This window comes from Ochotona princeps, chromosome 2 (genome assembly GCF_030435755.1).
Source record: "Ochotona princeps isolate mOchPri1 chromosome 2, mOchPri1.hap1, whole genome shotgun sequence".
NCBI classification, from domain to species: domain Eukaryota; kingdom Metazoa; phylum Chordata; class Mammalia; order Lagomorpha; family Ochotonidae; genus Ochotona; species Ochotona princeps.
The window spans coordinates 85,056,743-85,078,974 of NC_080833.1; the positions used below are offsets into that span (position 1 = coordinate 85,056,743).

The 22,232-nt window shown below is 38.0% G+C and overlaps 1 protein-coding gene across 1 annotated transcript in view; it reads left to right on the forward strand.

The window, feature by feature from the left end:
* PALMD (palmdelphin) overlaps positions 1–22,232 on the forward strand; it is a 51,763-nt gene that overhangs the window by 20,259 nt on the left and 9,272 nt on the right. Inside the window, exon 3 of the mRNA XM_012926056.2 lies at positions 3,675–3,799. Coding sequence (XP_012781510.2) covers positions 3,675–3,799 — 125 coding nt within the window. The remainder of the gene's footprint in view (positions 1–3,674; positions 3,800–22,232) is intronic.

Below are 22,232 nucleotides of genomic sequence, written 5' to 3' on the forward strand. Positions count from 1 at the left end.
TGTGCACTGCGCAAAGGTACTTTAAATGGGTGCTAAAGTCCTGCCCACATTGCCTTGCCAGCTCTACACTAAGCCCAGGAATGCTTGTATTTAAAGAAAGAGATTTCCATTTATTTGCACAAAGCATTACACAGTTTTCCAAGATATGAACTAATCAAAACAGTGTGTGTCATGCTCACTTTGGCAGCATATATACTAAAATAGTGTGTGACTGGAGGGAGAGAAAGAGAGTGGCATCTTTTCCTAATTAGAGAAATTCAATATTAAAAATTTAAGACAAGTTCAATTAAAATGCAATTATGTATTGGGTTTTGATTTGGGAGATATTTTTGTGCATTGGTATTTTTTAAATCAGAATATAAGTATTAAGGTTCTATTAAAGGTGAAAATTTTAAACTGAGTTTTAACTGACATGTCAAAAAATTTAAAGGATTTATTTATTCATTGGAAAGGCACAGTTGGGCAAGAAACTGACACAGAGATGGGGCGATCTTCCATCCATTATTTCACTCCCCAGGTACCTGCAACAGTCAGGCCTGAACCAGACTAGAACCAGGAGTCAAGAACAGATCAGTCTCCCATGTGGGTGGCAGGGACACCTTGGGGCCTTGGGGCTATTTTCCATGTTTTACCCAAGTGCCTTAACAAGCAGCTGGACCAGAAGCACAGCATCCAGGACTTGAATCAACATTCCAAAATGGGATTTCAGCCTGGCAAGCAGAGGCTTAACATGCGGCGCCACAATGCTTGCCCCTGATAGATGGGATTTATAAGAGTATACCCAGACCCTTTCAGTAAATAAACATTTGTTAAGCTCTTCTTATTTGCAAGGAACTAAGCTGGACACCACAAAATTTTTAAAAAGTAAATAAAATTGGCCTGTGCCTTTAAAAATGACGCCAGAAAAATAAATACAACGACATTTGTCCTATAGTGAACATCACATGTAAGGGAGGTATAAACCGCAAGGGAACACAGAGGGAAGAGTAGCCGTCTCAACGGAGAACATTCTTCCAAGTGTTGCAGAAAATAGTTGGCCACACTAAACAGCAGCAAGGCATAAGTCCAAAATAGAGTTCAAAAATGTGCAAAAGTATTTTAAAAATCAATTTTACAACACGTTCACCAAGTTAAGAGAACGCTTTTGGCTTGTACAGCTACCAACTTGTCTCATTTTTTCTTACCCATTTGTCTTGGAAGGAGCCCGTGACTGTTCTCACTGCTTCCCCAGCAGCACATGATTTCATTACACTTCAGTGACACATACTAAACAACACAGGCACAAACACTGACAAAGTGCTCGCCTTGTATTAATGCATCCATATTTCAAGATTGTTACCTGAACACTCTCTTAGCTTTATCTCCTGAGCTGATGATCACACCCATGGCACATATTCAAGGGAGTTTCCAGGTACATTACTAACATTCTAGTATTCAAACAATTCTGGATTTGTGCGCAATAGTACAACCTGCCTAGTAGTATGACTACATCTCATGCCACCAGTACACAAAATACACTCAATCTAGAAAGTTTTATTTTCCATAAATCCATTGAATTCATTTATCTTAATTATTTATTCGAAAACCTCAAAGGCAGAGTCAGAGAGTTGGACAGAAAGAGCTCCCATCCACTGATGCACTCCATCAAATGCTTGCAGTGACCAGGGTTGGACCATAACAAAGTCAGGAGCCAGGCGCTCAGTTAACTACTTTAGCCATCACCTGCCACCCCTCAGCACACACACTAGCAGAAATCTGGATTCACCAGTAGTGCCAGAACTCCAACTGAGGCACCTGGATATGGGATGCAAGGATTACAACCGATGTTTTAACCTCTGGGTGGAACCCTCATCCCTGCACATCACTTGTATTTTCATTTAGTCCACATGGCTTTTGACTCTGGATTTCACTGTTGTGGAATATATTTTATTACATTCATTAACATTATGTACCAAAGCACAAGTCTATACTGTGCCATAAATGCAAAATCCTTGTTTTTATTGCTACAATATGTGGTTATGCCTGATTATTTTGATTGTACAACCAAACTGTATATTTATTTAAATTCAAAGAGGTCTGCATCAATGGAAAATGATCATTTGTGAAGAGTGAACAAATTTTTGTAGGACAGAAATCAAAATTATTCTTATCCATACCCAGAAAAATACCAATCATATCACAGGAATGATTTTCTGTTCCCTAACTCCAAATGAGATCATCCTAAGTATGTGTTTTATGAAGATATATATTGACTTGAAATATGCTTACAATGATCTGCAAGAAACATCCTCTGCTTTGATTGGTGTCTTCCTTACTATGCATTGCGCATCTTCAAATTCCCTCAAATAAAAGTAGATGAAAATCAACATAAACACGCTTATAACTTAAAGCACTGATAACACATAGATTTCCTTGACATCTTTGACCCCAGGAGCTGAGTCTTAAACCATATCAGTAATATTTACTAGGTCTATGGGAAAATACATTTTCAGCTGTCACAAATGGTTAGGATAACACTGGGGGAAGTAATCTCCAGCCACAGAACAGAATATCAGATGCTCTAGGTATGTGTGCTATGTACACACAATTGCTGAAGCTTCTGAAAAGGCCAACACAAGTACAATGATCTGGGGTGCTATTGTTATTCACTTAATCCAGTGCTTTTCCAAGTCCTGGTCCTTGTAGCTATGAGCTTCCTGATTCCTTTCTGCTTGAAGTAGATTTGTGCACATTGTTTTTCTTCTAAAAACTATAGTTCCATTTAATGTATTTTTAGTCATTGCCTTAGTTAAAATAATTATCCCTTGGGAATTACTTAGCACAACCAAGAGTAAGTTAAACTTTATTATAGTTTTAATTATAGCTTTCTTCTTAAGAAAAGACAAAAGGTTTTTTTCCAATTTTAACTTTACTGTAAGAAAAACAAGCTTAAAAGAGTTCCTATTCTTTCATCTTCATTTTAGACAGAGTGAACCCCAATGAATAATTGAGGGTGAATAACTGTACAAATAATTTGTAGAGAGAAAGTAGTAACACAGTGATAGCCCTTCCACAAGACAGGAGAAACTTAAACTGCTGGGGAAAAAAGAATCACATATATGACAGTTTCTACTTGACACACAGACTGTAGGTTAACTAAAGCTGTCGTTCATTTAAGCTTAGACTCAAGTCCAGAAATTTAACTCATTCATGCAAATTCAAGAGGATTTTTCTCCCATATGATAAAAATAAGTCTTTTTGTATTGTCAAAGTTGACAAAAATTCAACTCCCTCATGTGTATACAGATTGGTGAATTTTGTGCTTTTTATCATTGAACTGTGATGAAGTTCAGATCAACACCGCATAGAGCCAGCCAGACTCCTGAAAGAAAGGGTGCTGGTTAAGCAAAGCAATACATGTCTACCATATAGTCTAAGACAAATGTCAAATTAACTTAAGACATGATACCAAACTTCTGTTTTGCTCACCACCCCAGTTACTCCCACAAAATATTTTTTAGAGTAGTCATGTATGCAATCATGGGAATAATTACCAAAATGGCTTCAAAGTGTTTTAACTTTATTTAAACCAAAAGATATGGACAGATGTTTGTGTCACAATTAAAATGTCACTTGAGACACCTTGATATGGGTTATATATACATAGAGAAAATCTTGATGTTTTCCTACTTCAGAAAAAGGCCTTGAGGGAGAAATGGCTTCTGGATGGAATCAGCAGTGGAAAAGAACAAGAAGAGATGAAGAAGCAAAATCAACAGGACCAGTACCAGATCCAGATTCTAGAACAAAGCATCCACAGGTATGGCCTCACTGATATACTTCACGTTGTAAGTAAAGGAGCCATCCTCATTTTCAAAGGTGCAAGGTGATCTTTCATTTGGATTGCCAAAAAAAATTAGAGAAATATATTAGAAAGTAACACCAGAAATTTGACTATAAGCATCATCTGAACATGCATTAAATTTGTTCTTAAAGTATTCATCATTATCTTTTTTAAATTTTTATTTTTCATAATACAGGTCCATGGACTCAGGAATTTTCCTTTCCACCCACCACATTCATCCTCCCACCCACTGCTTTCCCCTATATAAATACAATAGTATAATCTTTCAGTAACAGTCACAAGTCCGTCATTCTGCTATTTAAGTGTATCATGACATTGTAGGGCTAGACAATGGTAGAAAGTCCTACTTCCCATTGTCAAGATATATTTAGCAGTTCCAGTGGGAGTCTTTTCTTCTGGAGTACAGATGTGTACTGCAACATATCTTCACTTCTCAGTAATTCTCTAAACATATTTCCCACATAATATCTATTAGTATGGTTGAGAATATTGAAATATATATCCTAAACTATGAGGCATTCCTGGCACTTGACAGGCACACACAGGCCTACAGCCCAGCTTTCTGTCTTATCTCAGGACAGGTGACAGGTCTGCAGTTGTGTTCATTTTGTGCTTCCTCCTCTCATCCCTCCCACACTCTTCCCAGTCACAACCGTGACACCTGATAAGAGGGGATATCCTAGGGATACTTTGCCAACATTTCCTTTCTCCTATCCCTCGATCATTTAATCAGAAGTGTTCAGTTTATACCATTGTCCTTTTCTGCACATCATACATGATCAGTAAAGGCAAGCCACCTCCAGGGATAACAAGTAAACTTTTCAAATTATCTTGATTCAAATGAAATGAAGTACTTAAAGAACAGGGAACTTGAAACATGAAATGGTACTATTAGCATATCAACAAAAAATAGCATGTAAAAGATGGGTATGGAAAAGACACAATGGAATTTCTTAGAAGACAATCATGATGACAATGTAAAATCTACCCATCTTTGAAATGTAGGTGATTTTCAAAACTTAACTAACTTTATCTCTACTGAAGCCTTTTTTAAATGATCTTGAAAATGAATTCAATAGTTCTGCTACAATATGTTGTCCATACATTCCATATTATACAAAAAAGTCACATTGGGACTAAATTTGACCTCATGGATGGGAGGAGTTTTCTTATTTCAAATAATTTCAATTTTAGTTGCTTCATTGCATGCACTTGTGTATTGAATAACTAAAATCACCAGCAGCTACCTTTTTATAAATGATTTTAAAATTAAAAAGTCTTGGGCAGTTATATCAGTTGTCCAAACATCACATAATAAACACTTAAAATAACCCAATAAATCAATTCCAAAAATTTGGAAAATTCCGTTATTTTGTCTGGCTTATGCTGGTGTTTACTTTTCTCATTCCTCAGCCCAGAACCGCTATCTCTGAAGGAGTTCTGACTTTAATCCCTGTAAATCCCTCCCCCGCCCTGCATAGTCACTTTCTGTTCCCCTATGAGCCTCCTTTTAAAGTCTTTCCACACACTGAACACCTACAATTTTGCCTGCACCTGATAACTGAAGTAGCTACATATACTCAAACTCTAGTAACAATTTTGGACAGCATCCTGAGTAATCCCAAAGTGCTTATGAGGACTGTACTGATTGCTTTCAGACCCTGCCTGAATGATTTGAGAAGTATAGACATCTTAGCAGTAGTGATCCTGGCTTGTCTTGGTAGACCTCTGTCTGACCAAAAACAAAAAAGGATATATTCACAGGGCCATATTACCCTGCACTTTACACACCTAGTCCCATTTAATCTTCCCAACCCCGTGGGGTAGGTTATATTATCTTCACTTTTTTTTTTCAAAGGAATTAAAGAATTCACACAACTAGGAATGATCAGGGATTGATTCTTCTGATCGCCCTACCCTGACTAGAACATGACAGCACACAACGACCTGTGTGGGCCGGAGAGAAATCTATTCTGGGAGGGCTCTGATGCATGAACTTGCCCTTGGTACTCCTTTCTCCAAACAGTTCCCACCACTCAAGATCCTCTCCCACGTCCAGCATTCTCTTTGCTAAACTACCAGTTACACATCCATTCGTTACCACATTTCTAGCATCTCACTACTGCTATAGTTCAGACCTTCAGGATGCTATCCCACGAATGATCCTTTATACTCGCTTATGAACACCAAATAATTTTAGTTCATAAATCTAAAGAATAAGAATCACAGTATGGATCATTTGTGGAGATTCTTCCATAATTTATAGCACTTATATGAAATCATTTAATGCTCACAGAAATGCTAAAAGCATTAACTCTTTCATTTCAGTTAGGCTAAGACACTTCATTAAGACATAGAGCCAAGAAAAGGTAGATAAACACAGATCTCAAAGCAAGCCGGGTTTGTTGCCATTCAGGTGGAAAACAAAAAGACAGCTATAGATACCAATTTTCTATAAGTAACAAAACCCCTAATGTAGACAAGCATCATCTCTAATAATCAGCAAACTACTTTGTTTAGGGAATGGACCTAAGGGGGAAAAAAAGATGTGTTTACAAAGAATTGGTAAAGAGTTTATACCTTCATGACCAAGAAGTATGTTTATCTGGTTAAAAATATGCATGCCTTGTCAGTACTAAGAAGCCCTTGCAGAAGCGCCACACTGTAGAAATCACATTGCCAAAGCAGCTTTACCTGTTAACTGAACATTCTCCTTTAACACATTTCTAAAATTACTACATAATCAGGGGCAGGTTTTCCAATTCAATCTCTCCTAAACAACTACCCGGAGTGCTTAAGAAGCTTTTATTGCCCACAAAATCAGCGTCATTTCTTGTTCATGCTGAATAGCAGTCACACCAACTGATGTAGTTGAACTAGACAGAGCCATTCCCATACCCTGCACGGGGAAAGTAACCAAACCCTGAATGTGATTTATCCCCTGGCTTAGGTGCCTGCTCAAGGGTGACATTTGCCATCCTGCCAAGCCTCTGAGCTAGAGGATAAGTTTAATGGGAATATTAAAATAGAAGCATTGCCATTACCTCGGGGTCCACAGCAGACTACACTTTGCCCTTGAACATCTCATTCCTTCTGTGTCCATGGTTCTGTGAGACAGTTAATGAACATGCCAAATTGTTTATTCTGTTGACCATGGCTTATAGGAAGTTGGCCGGGTCCCTCCAGCTCTCTGAACCTCAGTCTCCTGGCCAGTACCAGTGAGATGATTATAGGCACTTCAAGGGATGCTGGGGAAAGAAAACCTTCGAGTGCCGGACACATAGCTAAATACTGATTCCTGTTAAAGTCTAAAATGCTTACATGAAGGACATGGCCTGAACTTTTACCCAGGTACATTTACATTTTGGTCAGGACCTCTCTCTTCTAAACACTGTTGTTCTTGAGGGCAAGCTGGGCATATCATCAATTAAGATTATTTCTATTCAGGAATAGTTGTAGAATTCTTCATGGCTTAAAAGCTAAAATGTTAATAATGAGATTTAATGCAGATTAAATTACAAAATTTCTAAATGTAAAGATTATACTTAGTATGTATAGAACATGTGCACCTGACACCCTGATAAGTACTCCTTATATGTGATTTCACTGAATTCTCATCCTATGGGGTAGGTTACCTTTACCACATAAGAAAAATGACTATTACAGGGACTAACACAATCCAAGCCATACAATTAAAAAATTAAGAGCCTAGGTTTAAAACATGACTAAAAGTTCTAGGTATAAAAAATTCACATCTCAGATCCTGTAGAAAACTTTACAAAAATTAAATTTAATACACTCTACCTCTTATTTTTTTAACTTCCAAGCTATCTTATGATTTTACTTTGCACCATTTTGTGTAAGTATTCACTTGAATAGTCAGCATATGTAAAACACTCAAAAAGTCCCTTGACTAAAACATACCTTTACGAAAAGCACCTTCATTTGTTCATTTCTTTTCTCCCAAAGACAGGAAACATTTCAGCAACTAAGTGGGTTTGTAAAATTTCTGTCCCTGAGTCACATTCATAACATAGGAGGAATATTATGCAGTACTTTGACAGGTGCACTGATAAACACCTTAGGAGGAAATGTGAGGAAAGCTACTATTGAATGTATCCTTATGAATTACTTTGTTGAGAGTCTCAGTTTGCCTCCTACTATTTGTGTGCTTACTGAACAATTTACTATTTGATACAGACACAAGAACATGAATTGCTCACTCCAACTATCCATGTGCACAAATGAAAATTTTAAAATCTTGCTCTGACATTGCCATTGCTTTCGTCCTTTGAACATTCCACACCCAAAACAACAGCCCCAAGAAGTCTCCGGGGGAGCTATCCTTCCACAGTTTGTTCCCTTCTGGGCTTGTCTTCCTTCTCCAGCAGCACCAAAAGACCTTTCATCAGGCTCCCCTCCAGACACCATCTACTGCTTGAATTGAGTCCAGAGACCTCTGACTTTAACTGGAACACACAGAGTGCTTGACAGAAATGTCATGAGCATAAAATATAAAAGGTTAACTGTCAAGGAGAATGATGCAAACACACTACATTCCCTTTAAGGAGGATAAGCTAGTCATGATTAAATGTTCCCCAGTGAGGACTTTTCTTCATATTCCAAAGCACCCTTCTAACCTTTCACTTCTTTCAGAGGACTTTTATTTGTCCTCAAACAGAAGCTGCATCCTCATGCAGTTAGAATAAGCAATGTTGTAACCATACGATGGGTCTTCAAAAAGTTCATGGAAAATACGTACTATTTCTTTCTAAAGATGCATGGATTTCAAACATCCTATGAGCCAAAATCAACTTACTTTTTTATCTCATTTTTCCATCAATTTTTTAGTACCTTCATATGTCACAGAAAAAAAGCAAACGAGTGGGTTGTTACAGCAGCTGTAGCCACATCCCATAATTTAAGGAAAATTATTCCACACATGGAGACAGAATATGAGAAGATGCATTCTGCTGAATAGAATATTAAGTTAACTTGAGTTAACTTGGTTACCTCAAAAGACAGCATGCAGGATTCAATTTCAAAAGGGAATCAAAATACTGATGTAAAAATATAAAGATTAAATGGTTTTCTTTACATCAATGGTTCTAGTTTTGCAGGTGTGGCTCATGGTGATTTCTACCCACGTTTATTCCTAAGTGGGGCTCTTACCTATCTATGCATGTCAATTGGACCCGAGAGACAAGCATTTCAATGGAGGCCCATTTCAATGTTTATGCCCATGGTTACATTGTTGCTTTGGACACCCACACCACCCATGGGAAGCCATGCTTTAGAGTCCCATCTCTGCTTCTTGTGTCCCTAGAGCCACATGGGAGACCCAGATTAGTTCCAGGCTCCTGTCTTTGGCCCAGGCCAGATCCAGCAGCTATGAACATTTGGAGGTCTCTTTCTCTGTGTGCCTTTAAAATAAACTGAATAAATAATTTCTAAAATCTCAAGCAAAATATGCTGCAAGAAACCATCATTTGCTAAATGTTTCTGCTTTTCTGCTCTGAATCCACTTTATCTAATATCACATAGCAGGAAGTTAGACAAACTGTTCCCTTGTTATAACATAAGACAGAAATGAAAGGAAAAAGAATAAAAAAAAATGCTATCATTTTTTTCCTTCATAAATGTGCTGTTGCCTAGAAACACTTAAAAGTTATTCTGAGGCAATTACATGAGTCAAACTCATTCCAAGCATATTTCTCACTCTCCATATTTAACTAATTGCTTTACCAGATTTGTAATAGCTCATCTGTTGTTTTTAATTCTCCAGATCGTGTGATTATTTTTAATTCAGGAGCATCATTTTTAAGTTGACAAAAGAAGCTAAGTGAACCAAACTTTTCACACAAAAAGAGAAATCTACCCACTCAACCCCACCAACATACAAACACACATCAGCCCCAATGAATACCCTTGAGTGCACGGCATAATGGATGAATGAGAAAAATGGATGATGATGGAGACATGGACAAATGAACGGATTTAAAATACCTCTACTTTAAGGAGACCCAATGAGGAAACTGAAACAATGGCATGAGCTCTAATGAACACAATAATAAGGTTTTGAAATCATTCAAAAAACAAAAACAATAAACCCCTTCTTTGGGTCAAGTTTATACGGTGCCAGTGCCATGGTTATTGATGCAGTTGTTGAAGGCACATTTTAACATCTTGTGAACTCTCTCTGCATCTCTATTTCCTTCATATTGCAGCTTATTTCTTTATCCACATATTCTAATATTATTTCTAATTTGAATCTCCCAAGCTTTTCTATGTTAGAATAAATGAGTATTATATAGTTATTGGCCCTGAATAACCTGCACACTTCTGCCATGATAGGCTGAAAGTGGATTAGGATAACTTCTGCAGATCCACCCCACCCCATATCAGTTCAGTCACTGTTACCCTTTATGCAGCACATATTATGTATTAGTCTGAGAATGACAATTCCTTGAGAGAGTCTAACGAGCTTCATTTTACACACAAGGATGTTACTGCACAAAACATCCCATCCGTTCTACCATGAGTCATATCTAGGACTTGCCAACTCCAGTCCCTTTCCACCATGCCTCATCCTGCTTATTTCTGATTCATTTCAATAAATATCACTAAGGATTTACATTACATAAATCTTTTGTCTTCTAGAGGACACTGCAGAATCAAAAATTCCTCAAAGCAAACTTATTTTTGTGCTTACCTCTTTTTTTTTTCCTACTGGAAAGGCAGATGTACAGAGAGGAGGAGAGACACAAAGGAAGATCTTCCATCTGATGGTTCACTCCCCAAATGGCCGCAACAGCCAGGGCTGAGCCAATCCAGGAGCTTAACATTAAGAGCCAGGAGCTCTTCCAGGTCTCCCACATGGGTGCAGGGTCCCAAGGCCTTGGGCCATCATTGACTGCTTTCCCAGGCCACAAGCAGGGAGCTGGATGGGAAGTGGAGCCGCTGGGATTAGAACTGGCACCCATATGGGATCCCGGCTTGTGCAAGGCGAGGACTTTAACCACTACACTATCATGCTGGGCCCTTGTGCTTACCTCTTTCTTGAGCCATTCGTTTTTTCAAATTTAGTGCCTTGAACTACCAATACAGAGCTGTCATAGTTTTTGGCTGTTTTGACGTGAGAAAAGAATCAGCAAATGAATAAACTGAGTAATCCAGAAAATGGGATAAAAAATATTTTCAGTGATACATTATCCAAGTCTCAAGCAGAAATGAAGAATGTTCAAGATCAGGAACTCACTGTATTTATGAAACAGGATCTGTGTGTGTCCATAGGGTTTAGGCTCATTCTTTGCCTGGAGCGTTCCTCATGACTAAACTTACCAACTCAGAAAACATCTATATGCATCCTTACAATGCATCTTTTCTCTGCCATATTGCAAATATCACTTAGACAACTTTGATCACCTAAGGTTAACAGGTCCTTGTTACTTATTCCATATTATATTAAGTTTGAGATTCATACATATGTTGCTCTTAAAATAATGCTGACCAGTTCTTAGTACCAAGTGTGAACAATTAACATTAAGAAGTAAAGTAAAAATGGAGTGGGTGCAAAATATAGTGGATGCTCTACAATGTTGCTTGGGAATATGTGTGAAGGATTACAAGAGTTAAAGCAGTGATTATGTCTGAACTGGGAAAGTTGATGACTGTCTACACCATTGCTTGGAATTGGTTAGTTCACTCTGGATAGTTACAAGCACTTCATTCACTAGAATAGCTTTCCACGTTTTTTAAGAAAAAAAGAACTCAACAAAGACATGAATAAACACATCTTCAGCTAAAGTGCAGTGTTCTGCCAATAATGTAAGTTAAAGACCACTTAAGAATTTCATGACACCTGGGTAGTGATCAAATGGAATTATTACTCCAGTTTTTGGTTCTTGCTAGATGATTGACATATCTCTTATGGAACCTAACTGAAGACTATACACCATTTCTGTCCTGCCACAGAAGTTGAGGATCCCATAATTAACCAATTCCTCACTCCACACCAATCTTTGAGGCAGGTATTTGCTGCACTTACTCAAAACTTACATTTGTAACTTTCAGTTGACAGTGACTGATTGCATGAAAACATGCTGTTTCTTTTCTTTATCATTGAAAATAAACATTTATGAAATATTATTCTGCTTGAAAGGGTTTGTTCTGGAAGCAGATAACTTCCTGGTAACATCACCTGCCTATGTGGCAGTTTCAAATTCTAATACTATAATCTGGCCATAAGATAATTATTAATCTTTGAATATTTATATTAGGAGATGAGATTCACCCATGCAAAAGCTGCTCACATTTAATCATAAATTATTCATCTTTGTAAACATCTGCTCTGTTCGCAGTGTTCAGAGCAGACTGACGCTTGTTGTAATATCATTGTTTTGTTGGCTTCCTGCTTCAAGTTATCTTAAAGCTGTGGCATTGTGTTGCTTGTCCTATTCTTGAATGCTAAGGATTATTGAATGCTAAGGCAACAGAGCTGGTTCAGAGCAAAGTTGGTGCTTGCCATATGCCAAATGCCCTTTAACTCCCTGGCAAGCCTACACGTAGCATGTGGTCATTTACACTGGTAAATTACATCATCCTTGTTGCACACATGCCCTTTGACAATGACTGATTTTTTAAAGGTATTTTTATTTGAAAGGCATAGAAACAGAGTGGGAGAAATAGGAACAGATCTTCCATCCAGTGATTCACCACCCAAATTGTCACCAAGAGCCAGGGCTGTTCAAGGCCAAAGCCAAGAGTCAGGAACGTCAGCCATGTCTCCCACATGGGTGCAGGGGACCAAGGACTTGGGTCATGTGCTACTGCTATTCTAGGCACATAGGCAGAGAGCTAGATTGAAAGCAAAGCAACCAGCCCTCAAACTGATACCCATATGAGGTTTGGGTATTACAGATAGCAGCTTAACCTGTTACACAACAATGTTGGCCCCAGACAGTGACTGATCCTAAGGTAATATTTGCTACCTACACCTCTGTGCATAGAAGTAGTTTTCAGCTTTTTATGGTATGCTTTTATATTGTAGTGAAGCAATTATGCCTGACATGTAATTGGTTCAGGTTCTTACTAAAGACTTATTAAGTGTTTGGTAAAATTTGTTAGCCTCCAACTTTAACAAACAAGAAAAAACCATCATAAAAATGCTCAACTTCTACTAGAATACATACACTCAATGATGTTAATACGTGACTTGATATTACCATATTAGCATTAGCCAAGTTATCTATAAAAGTATAATATTTTTACCCTCTAACCCAGTAATAGTAACTTATCTCCCCATTACGTGTAGCTACTGCATTGCAATCAAGATTGCCCAACTAAAGTAAATCATGTGGATTCAAAAATATTGAGTTAGTTTCCATAGTTATTCATTTAGATGAACTGTTGAACTGTTTAGCGAAAAAAAAAATTTCTTTCCCTTGCAAGTCCCTAATCATTCAATATTACCAAGTTGTAAATACAAAATATGTCAAATATGATATAAAATTTAGAAGTATGAGTTGCTTTACTACAGTTAAAATACTGATGGATTTCTGTTTACTAATTAACACTCTGAAATGTACATTTTAATGAGTAACTCTACAAATCAGTGGGAAAAAAATGAAGAATCTCATAAAAATGTGTGATTTTTTGGCAAATTGCTTTTGTTGTTTCAGAACAATCCTTACAAGCAATTTTTAACCAAGGTGGAAAGGTTGGTTTCTCTCACTCACGTATCAGTCCTAACTGATGGATATTCAATAGGACAGGGGCAGCAGGAGGTCCAGGAGGCTTTTGAAAAATCCTCTTGCTTTTGATCTTATTGCTCTGCTTTCCCTTGGAGGGGATGCCCTTAGCTGTATGGTACAAGCCAGGTCATCATTACCACATCTGCATTCCAATTCAGGAAGGGCAAGATAAACGGAGGACAAACAGTTCTATTTTAAGGATATGATCTAAAAGTTGCAGAGATCACTGCTGCTAATATCCTGCTTGCAGAACTCAATCACATGGCTCCATAAAAACGCAAAGGATGATGGGAAATGAAATTTATAGTCAAGGACATTCATAAAAACTAGGAAATTTAATAATAGGACTTACTATAAGAACTAGAAGAATGGATTTGGTGGAGGAAATAACAGATAATCAATATAGATCAGACTTTTCTTTCTTCTAACATTTTTTAAACATCACCCTCATAAATGTTATTACGATTACCCTGATAATAGTAGAGCATGCTGAGTTTCTCTGTCAAAAACAATATATATTTAAAGACAAGGTTTTATCTTAGTTATGTGATTACCATGCTTGCTGTAAGCTTATTCATATTGAAGTTGAAAATCAATTCGTTAATTGCACTTGGTAATTTTCCACTGAGAAGAAAAAAGTTATAACTAGTAGTCATCAAGAAGCTGCTCTATCCTGTACTAGAAGTGTACAAACATGTCCCAATTTTCTCTTTAAGACAGACCTTACTGAACATGATGACTAGTCCCCAAATGAGAAAATGTAAATTTGAAAGAGTTAATTATTAAGCTAAGCATGTTCTCTTTCATGTAAGCTCACTTTTTGTTTCCAAGAATTGAATGGAAAAAAAAATCATTCCTACCCTTAAAATGCGGGCTTTCAAATAAACGTTCCCATAATACAGGGAGACCACCAGCTGCCTTATTCTCTTCCAGTAGTCAATGGAGAAGAAAAAGAAGTGACTCTTTGGCCAAAGAGAAGAGCCAAGGTTATAAACACTCCCCGTATAAACAGAATTTCATATAGAGTGGAGATAATGACATTCTGAGAATCTGTGCCCCAAAAGAGCCAGAATCCATTTTTTGTTTAGCTTGGGAAACAGTGTGAGGACAGAAAGGGGTTCGTCCTGGTTTCCATCAACTAGCCTCAGAGGAATAAGAGTCAAGGAGGTTTCTGACCAGCAGGCAACCACAACCACCAAGCAGATGAGGTGACAATATTCCTCAGCAAGAATCACCAGAGACAATGTGTTCATGCGGCATGTCCATTTATTGTAAAGCAAGCACAAATTTACATAGACTAAGAAAAGGGGAAGGCATAGGGTGTCTCCTTGCATTCCTCCCACCCGCCAATGGCACTGAAATTGGCTAGAAGGTATCTGTATCTCTCTGGACCCTCCAGTCATGTTGCAGGTCACATATACCACATCTGGCTGGCAGGTATGCTGTAAGTCACATATACCACGTATGGCTGGCAAGTAACGGGGGACCACACTGACTTCTCACAGTTGCACAGCTTGTCCAAGGACAGAGAAGAAACTGGGGTACAGCCCACTGCTCTCGCCTGTATGGCCAGTGATCCAGTCAGGGTAAGGTCTCAGCGTGCCAAGGCCATTGCCATGGGGCTCCCCTGGGTCACGGTGTACCGTGTCCTTATGACCTCCCACATAGACCAAGCATGCAGAGATTCAGGAGCGATCTCCCACACGAGTAGCAGCACAGCCTGGATTTAACACCGGATCATTCAGGTTTTCCCAGAAAAGAGATAATTTGGCTCTCTTTCAGGTGCCATCCTAGCTTTTAATATAAGAATTTGGGGACCTTAGATGCAAGCACTTCATCAGTCCTTTCAAAATGCATAGCAGAAAAACCATTATAAACTTAATTCTCACCACATTGGCTGGAGCACTAAGAAAAAAATTTTCCCAGTATAACAAAATAAACCCAATGAAAGTTAAGATTGGTTAGCACTTTTACATGTTGATGGTTCCCAATTATCATTTCAGACTTCACTTTCTTTATTCTCACAGAAAATATAAATTCCTTTTATACTGATGACTGAAATGATTGCTGGATCTAAGTGCATAGTAATCCATTGTTAGATGACTTTTTCCACACACAGGAGCTCTAATTGGAGAATTACTAAGAACTCAGGCTGAGATTTGCTTTCAAATTCTGTCTTGCTAAAGGTTGTTTATAAGCCTGGAGCCAATTGCCTTTCTAAGTGCTCAGTTTGTTCAACTGTCTAATGGAACCAATACAGAACTCATGAAGCGGTGGTGTGGACTAACTATCTTATAAATACACAATGTCCTTTCTTTATGTTTTGCTGTAATTGCTAACAAGCAAAAGAAAGTAAATGTTTGAATTGGATTGTGGTTACTCTTTAACCGGTGAATCTCAATCTGGCCTCAGTGGCAAATTGCATCAGGTTGTTAGTCCTTGTTAACTCCACCAAAAACTGAGAGAGATAAATGGACCCTTAGCAGCAGAATTGCCTTCTAAAATAACCTCTTGATGCATCCAGCACTTTCTTCTAAGACAAAAAAAGTGTGTTGGAATTGGACTGGTGAAGTTATCGCATAAGGATTAAGGAAAATTATTACAACAATAGCATGGGAAAGGAAAGCTACCTGTTTTCATTTAGATAGCGCTTGGAAATAGCCCTCTTTTCCCCCCAGCAAGCATGCAGAATAAGAATTCCAGGAGCAGTTAGCACTACAGATCCTTTTCATGTACTCTGCTTATCTACATTGGCACATGATACCTGCCCACCATCACACAGAAATTGTGAGAACTATTAACTCATCCATCAGGCCTCACCTAAGATCCTGGACAGCATCAAAAAGAATATTCTTTTTCTCTGCTTTTCTCTGGTATTTCTGTTGCTTGCTTCTATCCAAACTGAATTGACATTTCAAAGAGCTCAATTCCCTTTTGGAAAGTAATACCTTCTAACCAGGGAATGTTAGCACTTATGGAAATTCTAACCCAACCAATGAAAGATAGAGAGGTGAAGGTTAAAGCGTTATCCCACAGTAACCTCCCAAGAAGCTTTCTGCATCAAATAAATTCAATTTTACATTTGTATGCAATTCAGATAGACATCTACATACAGGCACATAATACATATGTATGCATACACACTTCTTAAATACTCCATTTACACTTACTAAATTTTTCTCTCCCACAAAACAACCTTTGGAAAGTTGTTCAATATGAATCTAACTTATGTTAGATTAGCCTTCCATTGTTTGAGCTTTAAATCAGGAATGAGTATTCTTATACGGGTGAATTGTCACTGAACCGGGAAGAAGTGGTTATATCGCTACACATTTAGATGTTCATTGGAAAGTGGGAAAACAGCATAAAGATATAATGAGGAAAAAGTTAAAATATGAGCCCCATAGAAACAAACAAATCCCTTGTAAAACATGATCGAGATTTTGGAGTGTAGCACATTGGTTTAGATATCCAGCATTTATCACTGAAATCGAGAAATGTCAGTGCCACTGACAATTTGGAACAGCTAGGTTTTGGCTGCGCAGGAAGTGTTCTGTGCTGTTCAGCAGCATTCCTAGACTGTACCTAAAAGTGTCAGCAGCACTCCCAAGGTATGTCCAACTGCAAAGCCACCTTTTGTTGAAAACCAATGCAGTACATGCATATACTCCCTGACTAATGCCTACACTTCTTGGTTTATACTCCTTGAAATAATCAATCTGGGTCTGGCAGCGTTGACAACATGTATGGACACAGGTTGAAGTCCTGGCTGCCCCTCTTCTGCTCCAGTTCCATGCTAATGTGCCAGGAAGGCAGCAGGAGATGGCCAAACTTCTTGGGCCCTTGCACTCGTGGGGGGGGTGCGGAATCTGGATGAAACTCCTAACTCCTGGCGTCAGCCCTGGCCATTAAGGATTTGGGGAGGTGAACCAGCAGATAGAAGATTCTCTCTCTCTCTTTCTCTCTCTCTCTCTCTCTCTCTCTCTCTCTCCCTCTCTCTCTTCCTCACCCTCTCCCCTACCTTAACTCTGACTTCCAAACAAAATAAACAAACCTTTTATGTAAAAAAGACACCAATGCCCAAGAGTTTCCCACATGACCAGAAGCTAATCAGATCTTTTAATGCAGTGCTAGACTCCCTTTAGGTTCCAGCCAAGTGGAAGGGGAGTCTGGGAGCCTTCAGTTTCTGTAACTCCACCTACTGTGTGCTAGGTCTTTCATCACTTCTCATCTTCTTATGTCAGCAAATTTCTAAAAAGCATTTTGAAAATAAATTTATAGCATATCTACTCACTTTTATAGAAATTATTCTGTAATTTTTTTTCTTTTCAAAACACGTCAAAAATAAGAAAGACGTTCCTGCATATCCTTAATATCCTTAAAAATTTCCCTAATGTTTCTGTCTTACATTTCATGATTCGGTTGTCCATACTCTGAAATTCTTATAAGTATGCTGCTATTAACTAAACTAGGGATTTTCTTTTTTTTTTAAAGATTTATTTATTTTTATTACAAAGTCAGATATACAGAGAGGAGAGACAGAAAGGAAGATCTTCCGTCCGATGATTCACTCCCCAAGTGAGCCGCAATGACTGGTGCTGTGCCGATCCAGTGCCAGGAACCAGGAACCTCTTCCGGGTCTCCCACGCAGGTGCAGGCTCCCAAAGCTTTGGGCCACCCTCAACTGCCTTCCTGGGCCACAAGCAGGGAGCTGGATGGGAAGTGGAGCTGCCGGGATTAGAACCGGCATCCAAATGGGATCCCGGGGGCATTCAAGGCGAGGACTTTAGCCGCTAGGGCACGCAGCCGGGCCCTAAACTAGGGATTTTCTACGGATTTCACTATTGTTTCAATGTATTCCACTTTTTGTCATGGAATGTATTCTATAGTAATATATTGTATTAGTCATTTATGTTAATAATATAATAAAATAATATGATAATAAAATAAAATGAATAATATGTAAATGTATTAGTCATTCCAAGTCCCTTTTCATTTTTATGAAGTTCTAGCCAGATTTTTAGAGTGTGGTTTTATTAACCATAACTTCTCCAGGCCAACTTGCATTTTACATTAGTTCCATTTTACCTTTCAGGATTGTATCAACTTTAACAATGTATTTGAATCATATTTCAACATTCTGATGCGTGATGACAGTGATTTCATTTTGCCATGTGAAAAAAACAGATTTAATCTTCTTTTAGATGTGTTATTTTCCTATTGATATTTTACTTCTTTTCAAAAAAGTAACATTTATCCCTTCATAATATTTACATTTCTCATAGATAATAGTAGAAAATCAATATACACAAATAAGTAATTGAATTTTGCTTTGCAGTGGAAATTGAAATTTCGACTTCCAGTAAACATCACCTGTCAAAGGTTGGTGATGCTAAGTAAATTAGCACCAAGATATTCCTTCACTATCTTTTTAACTGAGAATTGGCTGTGACCTGAGAAAACACAGAAAAGAAGCGTTTGTTTATGTCTCATTTTTCCAAACATGTCATAATATATCACTGAACAGCAGCTTCATATTAATGCAACACGACCCTATGACTTGAAAACCTTTGAAAACATTAAATAGCAGACACTTTCAGTGAGCAAACTTTAAACCACATAGGCTTACTATATGAGTCTTCAAGTATTCACAAAAACCATATGCATCACATCACCTGCATGTATTACACACTGCAGACAGAAATGATACAATACACTAACAAACTTCATGAATCCCTACAACACCATTGGCCACACAAACCTAAGCTCAGGAAGAAAGCAGCAGAGCGGGGAAGAAACCAGCAGCCGCTCAATAGTTGTTGTTTCCTTTATTTCTTATTTCTTATTTTTACTTCCCAAGAAACAGTTAACATTGTTCAGAATTCTAAATGTTTACTTGTCCCAGGTTCAGTCCCAGGAAGTTCTAGCTCCCTAACTTTCCAGGAAATTTTATCTACTACCACAGCAATGAATACCGGCTCCCAAATCCAAATCTTCAAAACCAGACTTTTATATTCAGCTCTCTTCTCCTTATTACACTTGACTGTCTCGATTTTATCCCTCTCCCATATTTCTGTTCAGCCAGTTGCATTTGCATATTTTCAATTCAGGTCATAAACTTTGAAATCACTCCTGACAACTTTTCTTCTCTCATACCCCTCATGTAATCCATCAACAAATGCGGGCAGCTCTTCCTATTAAATATTTCCAGAATTTAATCACTTTTCACCTAGTGACAGCTACACTGAATTGAGTCATCTTCATCTGTACTATGATGACGGCACATGGCCTTCTCCAATCCATTCTCAACAGTGGCTAACAGAATCATTTGAAATTCAAATCAAACCATGTTTCTCCTCCGCTGGAAGCTCTCAGTGGTTTCCCAAATGCTTTTTCTCGAGCAAAGTCGCTTATTATCTGCTACCTGCTATCCCTCCAATTTCATCTGTTACCATTCATGGGCTGATTCCATCTTGATCCAGTCTTTATGCTTCCTTCATGATTTGCAATAATTTCTCCTTCTCTCTGGAGCACACGTCCCCATAATTCTCCCATGTCCTGCTCTCATTTCCTTCATGTTTTCTCAAAGGATATGACATCAGAGATACAGTCCTTGAAAACTCTATGTAAATAACTCCCGTTTCTCTCCCTATTCTCCCTCCCCATTATCGTACTATTGTCACCTTTATTATGCTTTTATTGAATGTTTTTATGAATGTTTTTCTTTGTATTATTTCTATGTATGTATACACATATGAACAATTTGTTCATTGTGTGTATGTATGTATTCACAATTAGTCTTTTATATTTTCCAGTTGTACATTTCCATATGCAGCAAATCACTGGTGAAAAATATTCAGAAAAATTCCATATGTACTGAAGATTTTTCTTGCTATTATTTACTAAATAACACAGTGTGACAACTAGTTACATAATATTTCCATTGCAGTGTTAGAATAGTAATAACCTGGGCAATATTAGCAATCAATAGATGATTGAAAGTATCCTGGGGATTGTGTAGATTGTACTCAAATATTATGGCATTTTATGTAACAGACTTGAGATTCTTTAGATTTTGTTCTCTTCAAGGGTCCTTGAGCAGGTCCCCATTAAATGCCTTGACCCAATCTCGTTCCAATCTTGATCTTGAGAAATGTCTTATTGTTCTATTTGATCATTATGTGAGTATTATAGACTATACTTTCACAAGTTAAGACGACTATAACATCACCATACAATATAATCTTATGAGACCACCACCATATTCCAATCTTCCATTGACAACAAGGTCATTATATGGCACATGACTGTATGTGTATGTCTGTGCAAACATATACATATTGTATATGTATTTATTAAAGCCAGGCTTGGCAAATTGTGGCTCAGTTTGATTTTTTTTTTCTGTACAGATGCAAGCTAAGAATGTTTTTTGTGTTTAAAATATCTTAAAAGAAAAAGAAAGGAAAAACAAACAACTATGTAACAGAAACCACATTCATACTGCAAAGCCTAAAATAAATATTTAGTACTTGTATCTGACCCTTTAAAGATAATGCTGGCAGCTTCTGTACTAGTGTATTTACTTCCATTGGGAGTTATGCTCCCCAAGGAAAAGTCCTTTGTTGAGCTCACAGTCATATCCCTATGACATCAAATATTATCTGGAACAAAGTAGATGTTAAGTAAACATGTCAATGAGCTAGCAACTTGATTCAGACTATAAAGGAGGTTACCAAGAGAGAAGTCATGATGCCAGTGCTACACAAGACAGGAGGAGCCAGGTACCCTCAACTCCATCCAGGTTTCGCATGTGAGTGCAGGCACTCTAGAGTCTGGACAATCTTCTGCTGCCTTCTAAGGTATATTAGCAGAGAAGTGGAACAGCCAAACCTCAAAATTGTTTTCATGCAGAAATACAGGCAGCTTACTACCACCCTTATACATACATTGCAAAGCAGTTTCAGAGAGGTTAAGGAAATTTACTATCCCAAGAAGTGAGTGGTAGAGACAGGACAGAATCCACAACAGGGTTTTGTACTTTACCAACACATATGCCCACAACTCTGTTAATGGCAAATGCGCTATGATGGATGTGGAAGGAATTTTCATACTAATCATACTACAGTAATTTTTTTAAAAAACTAGGGGAGCTGCATTTCACTTCGAGTTCTGTGATATGCAAGAAAAGCTTCTTGGCTACCAATGGCCAGAGACAGCACCAAAGTGAGAATTCTGAAATAAACGATATGTAGAATGATCCAGTAGGCCACATCTAGGGCTTTCATGGGTGTGACACATGAAATCAGCAGAGGGTGTTTAAGCTGCCAGGCCCATTACCACCTTTAAGAAGCAAGCCAAGAAAACTGACAAGTATCTTAGATGACATGAATTTCCACAGCTGTCGTCTCCAGTGCCAGCTGCTGTATCTAATCAGACATCCTCTGAGGCAGCTGACCTTGGAGCTTAGAGTATTTGGCCGAGAAATTGCATGTGTTTCAGGACTGCCAAGAGCCAGCCTTATAGTAACTCTATGATTGCTAGTAACTTCATGCTTTTCTACAGAGAAGCAGTCAAAGTGTTGTCTCTGGAGTTCATTGAATGAGTAGCCACATGTGTGCTGATGGAGATCATGAAAC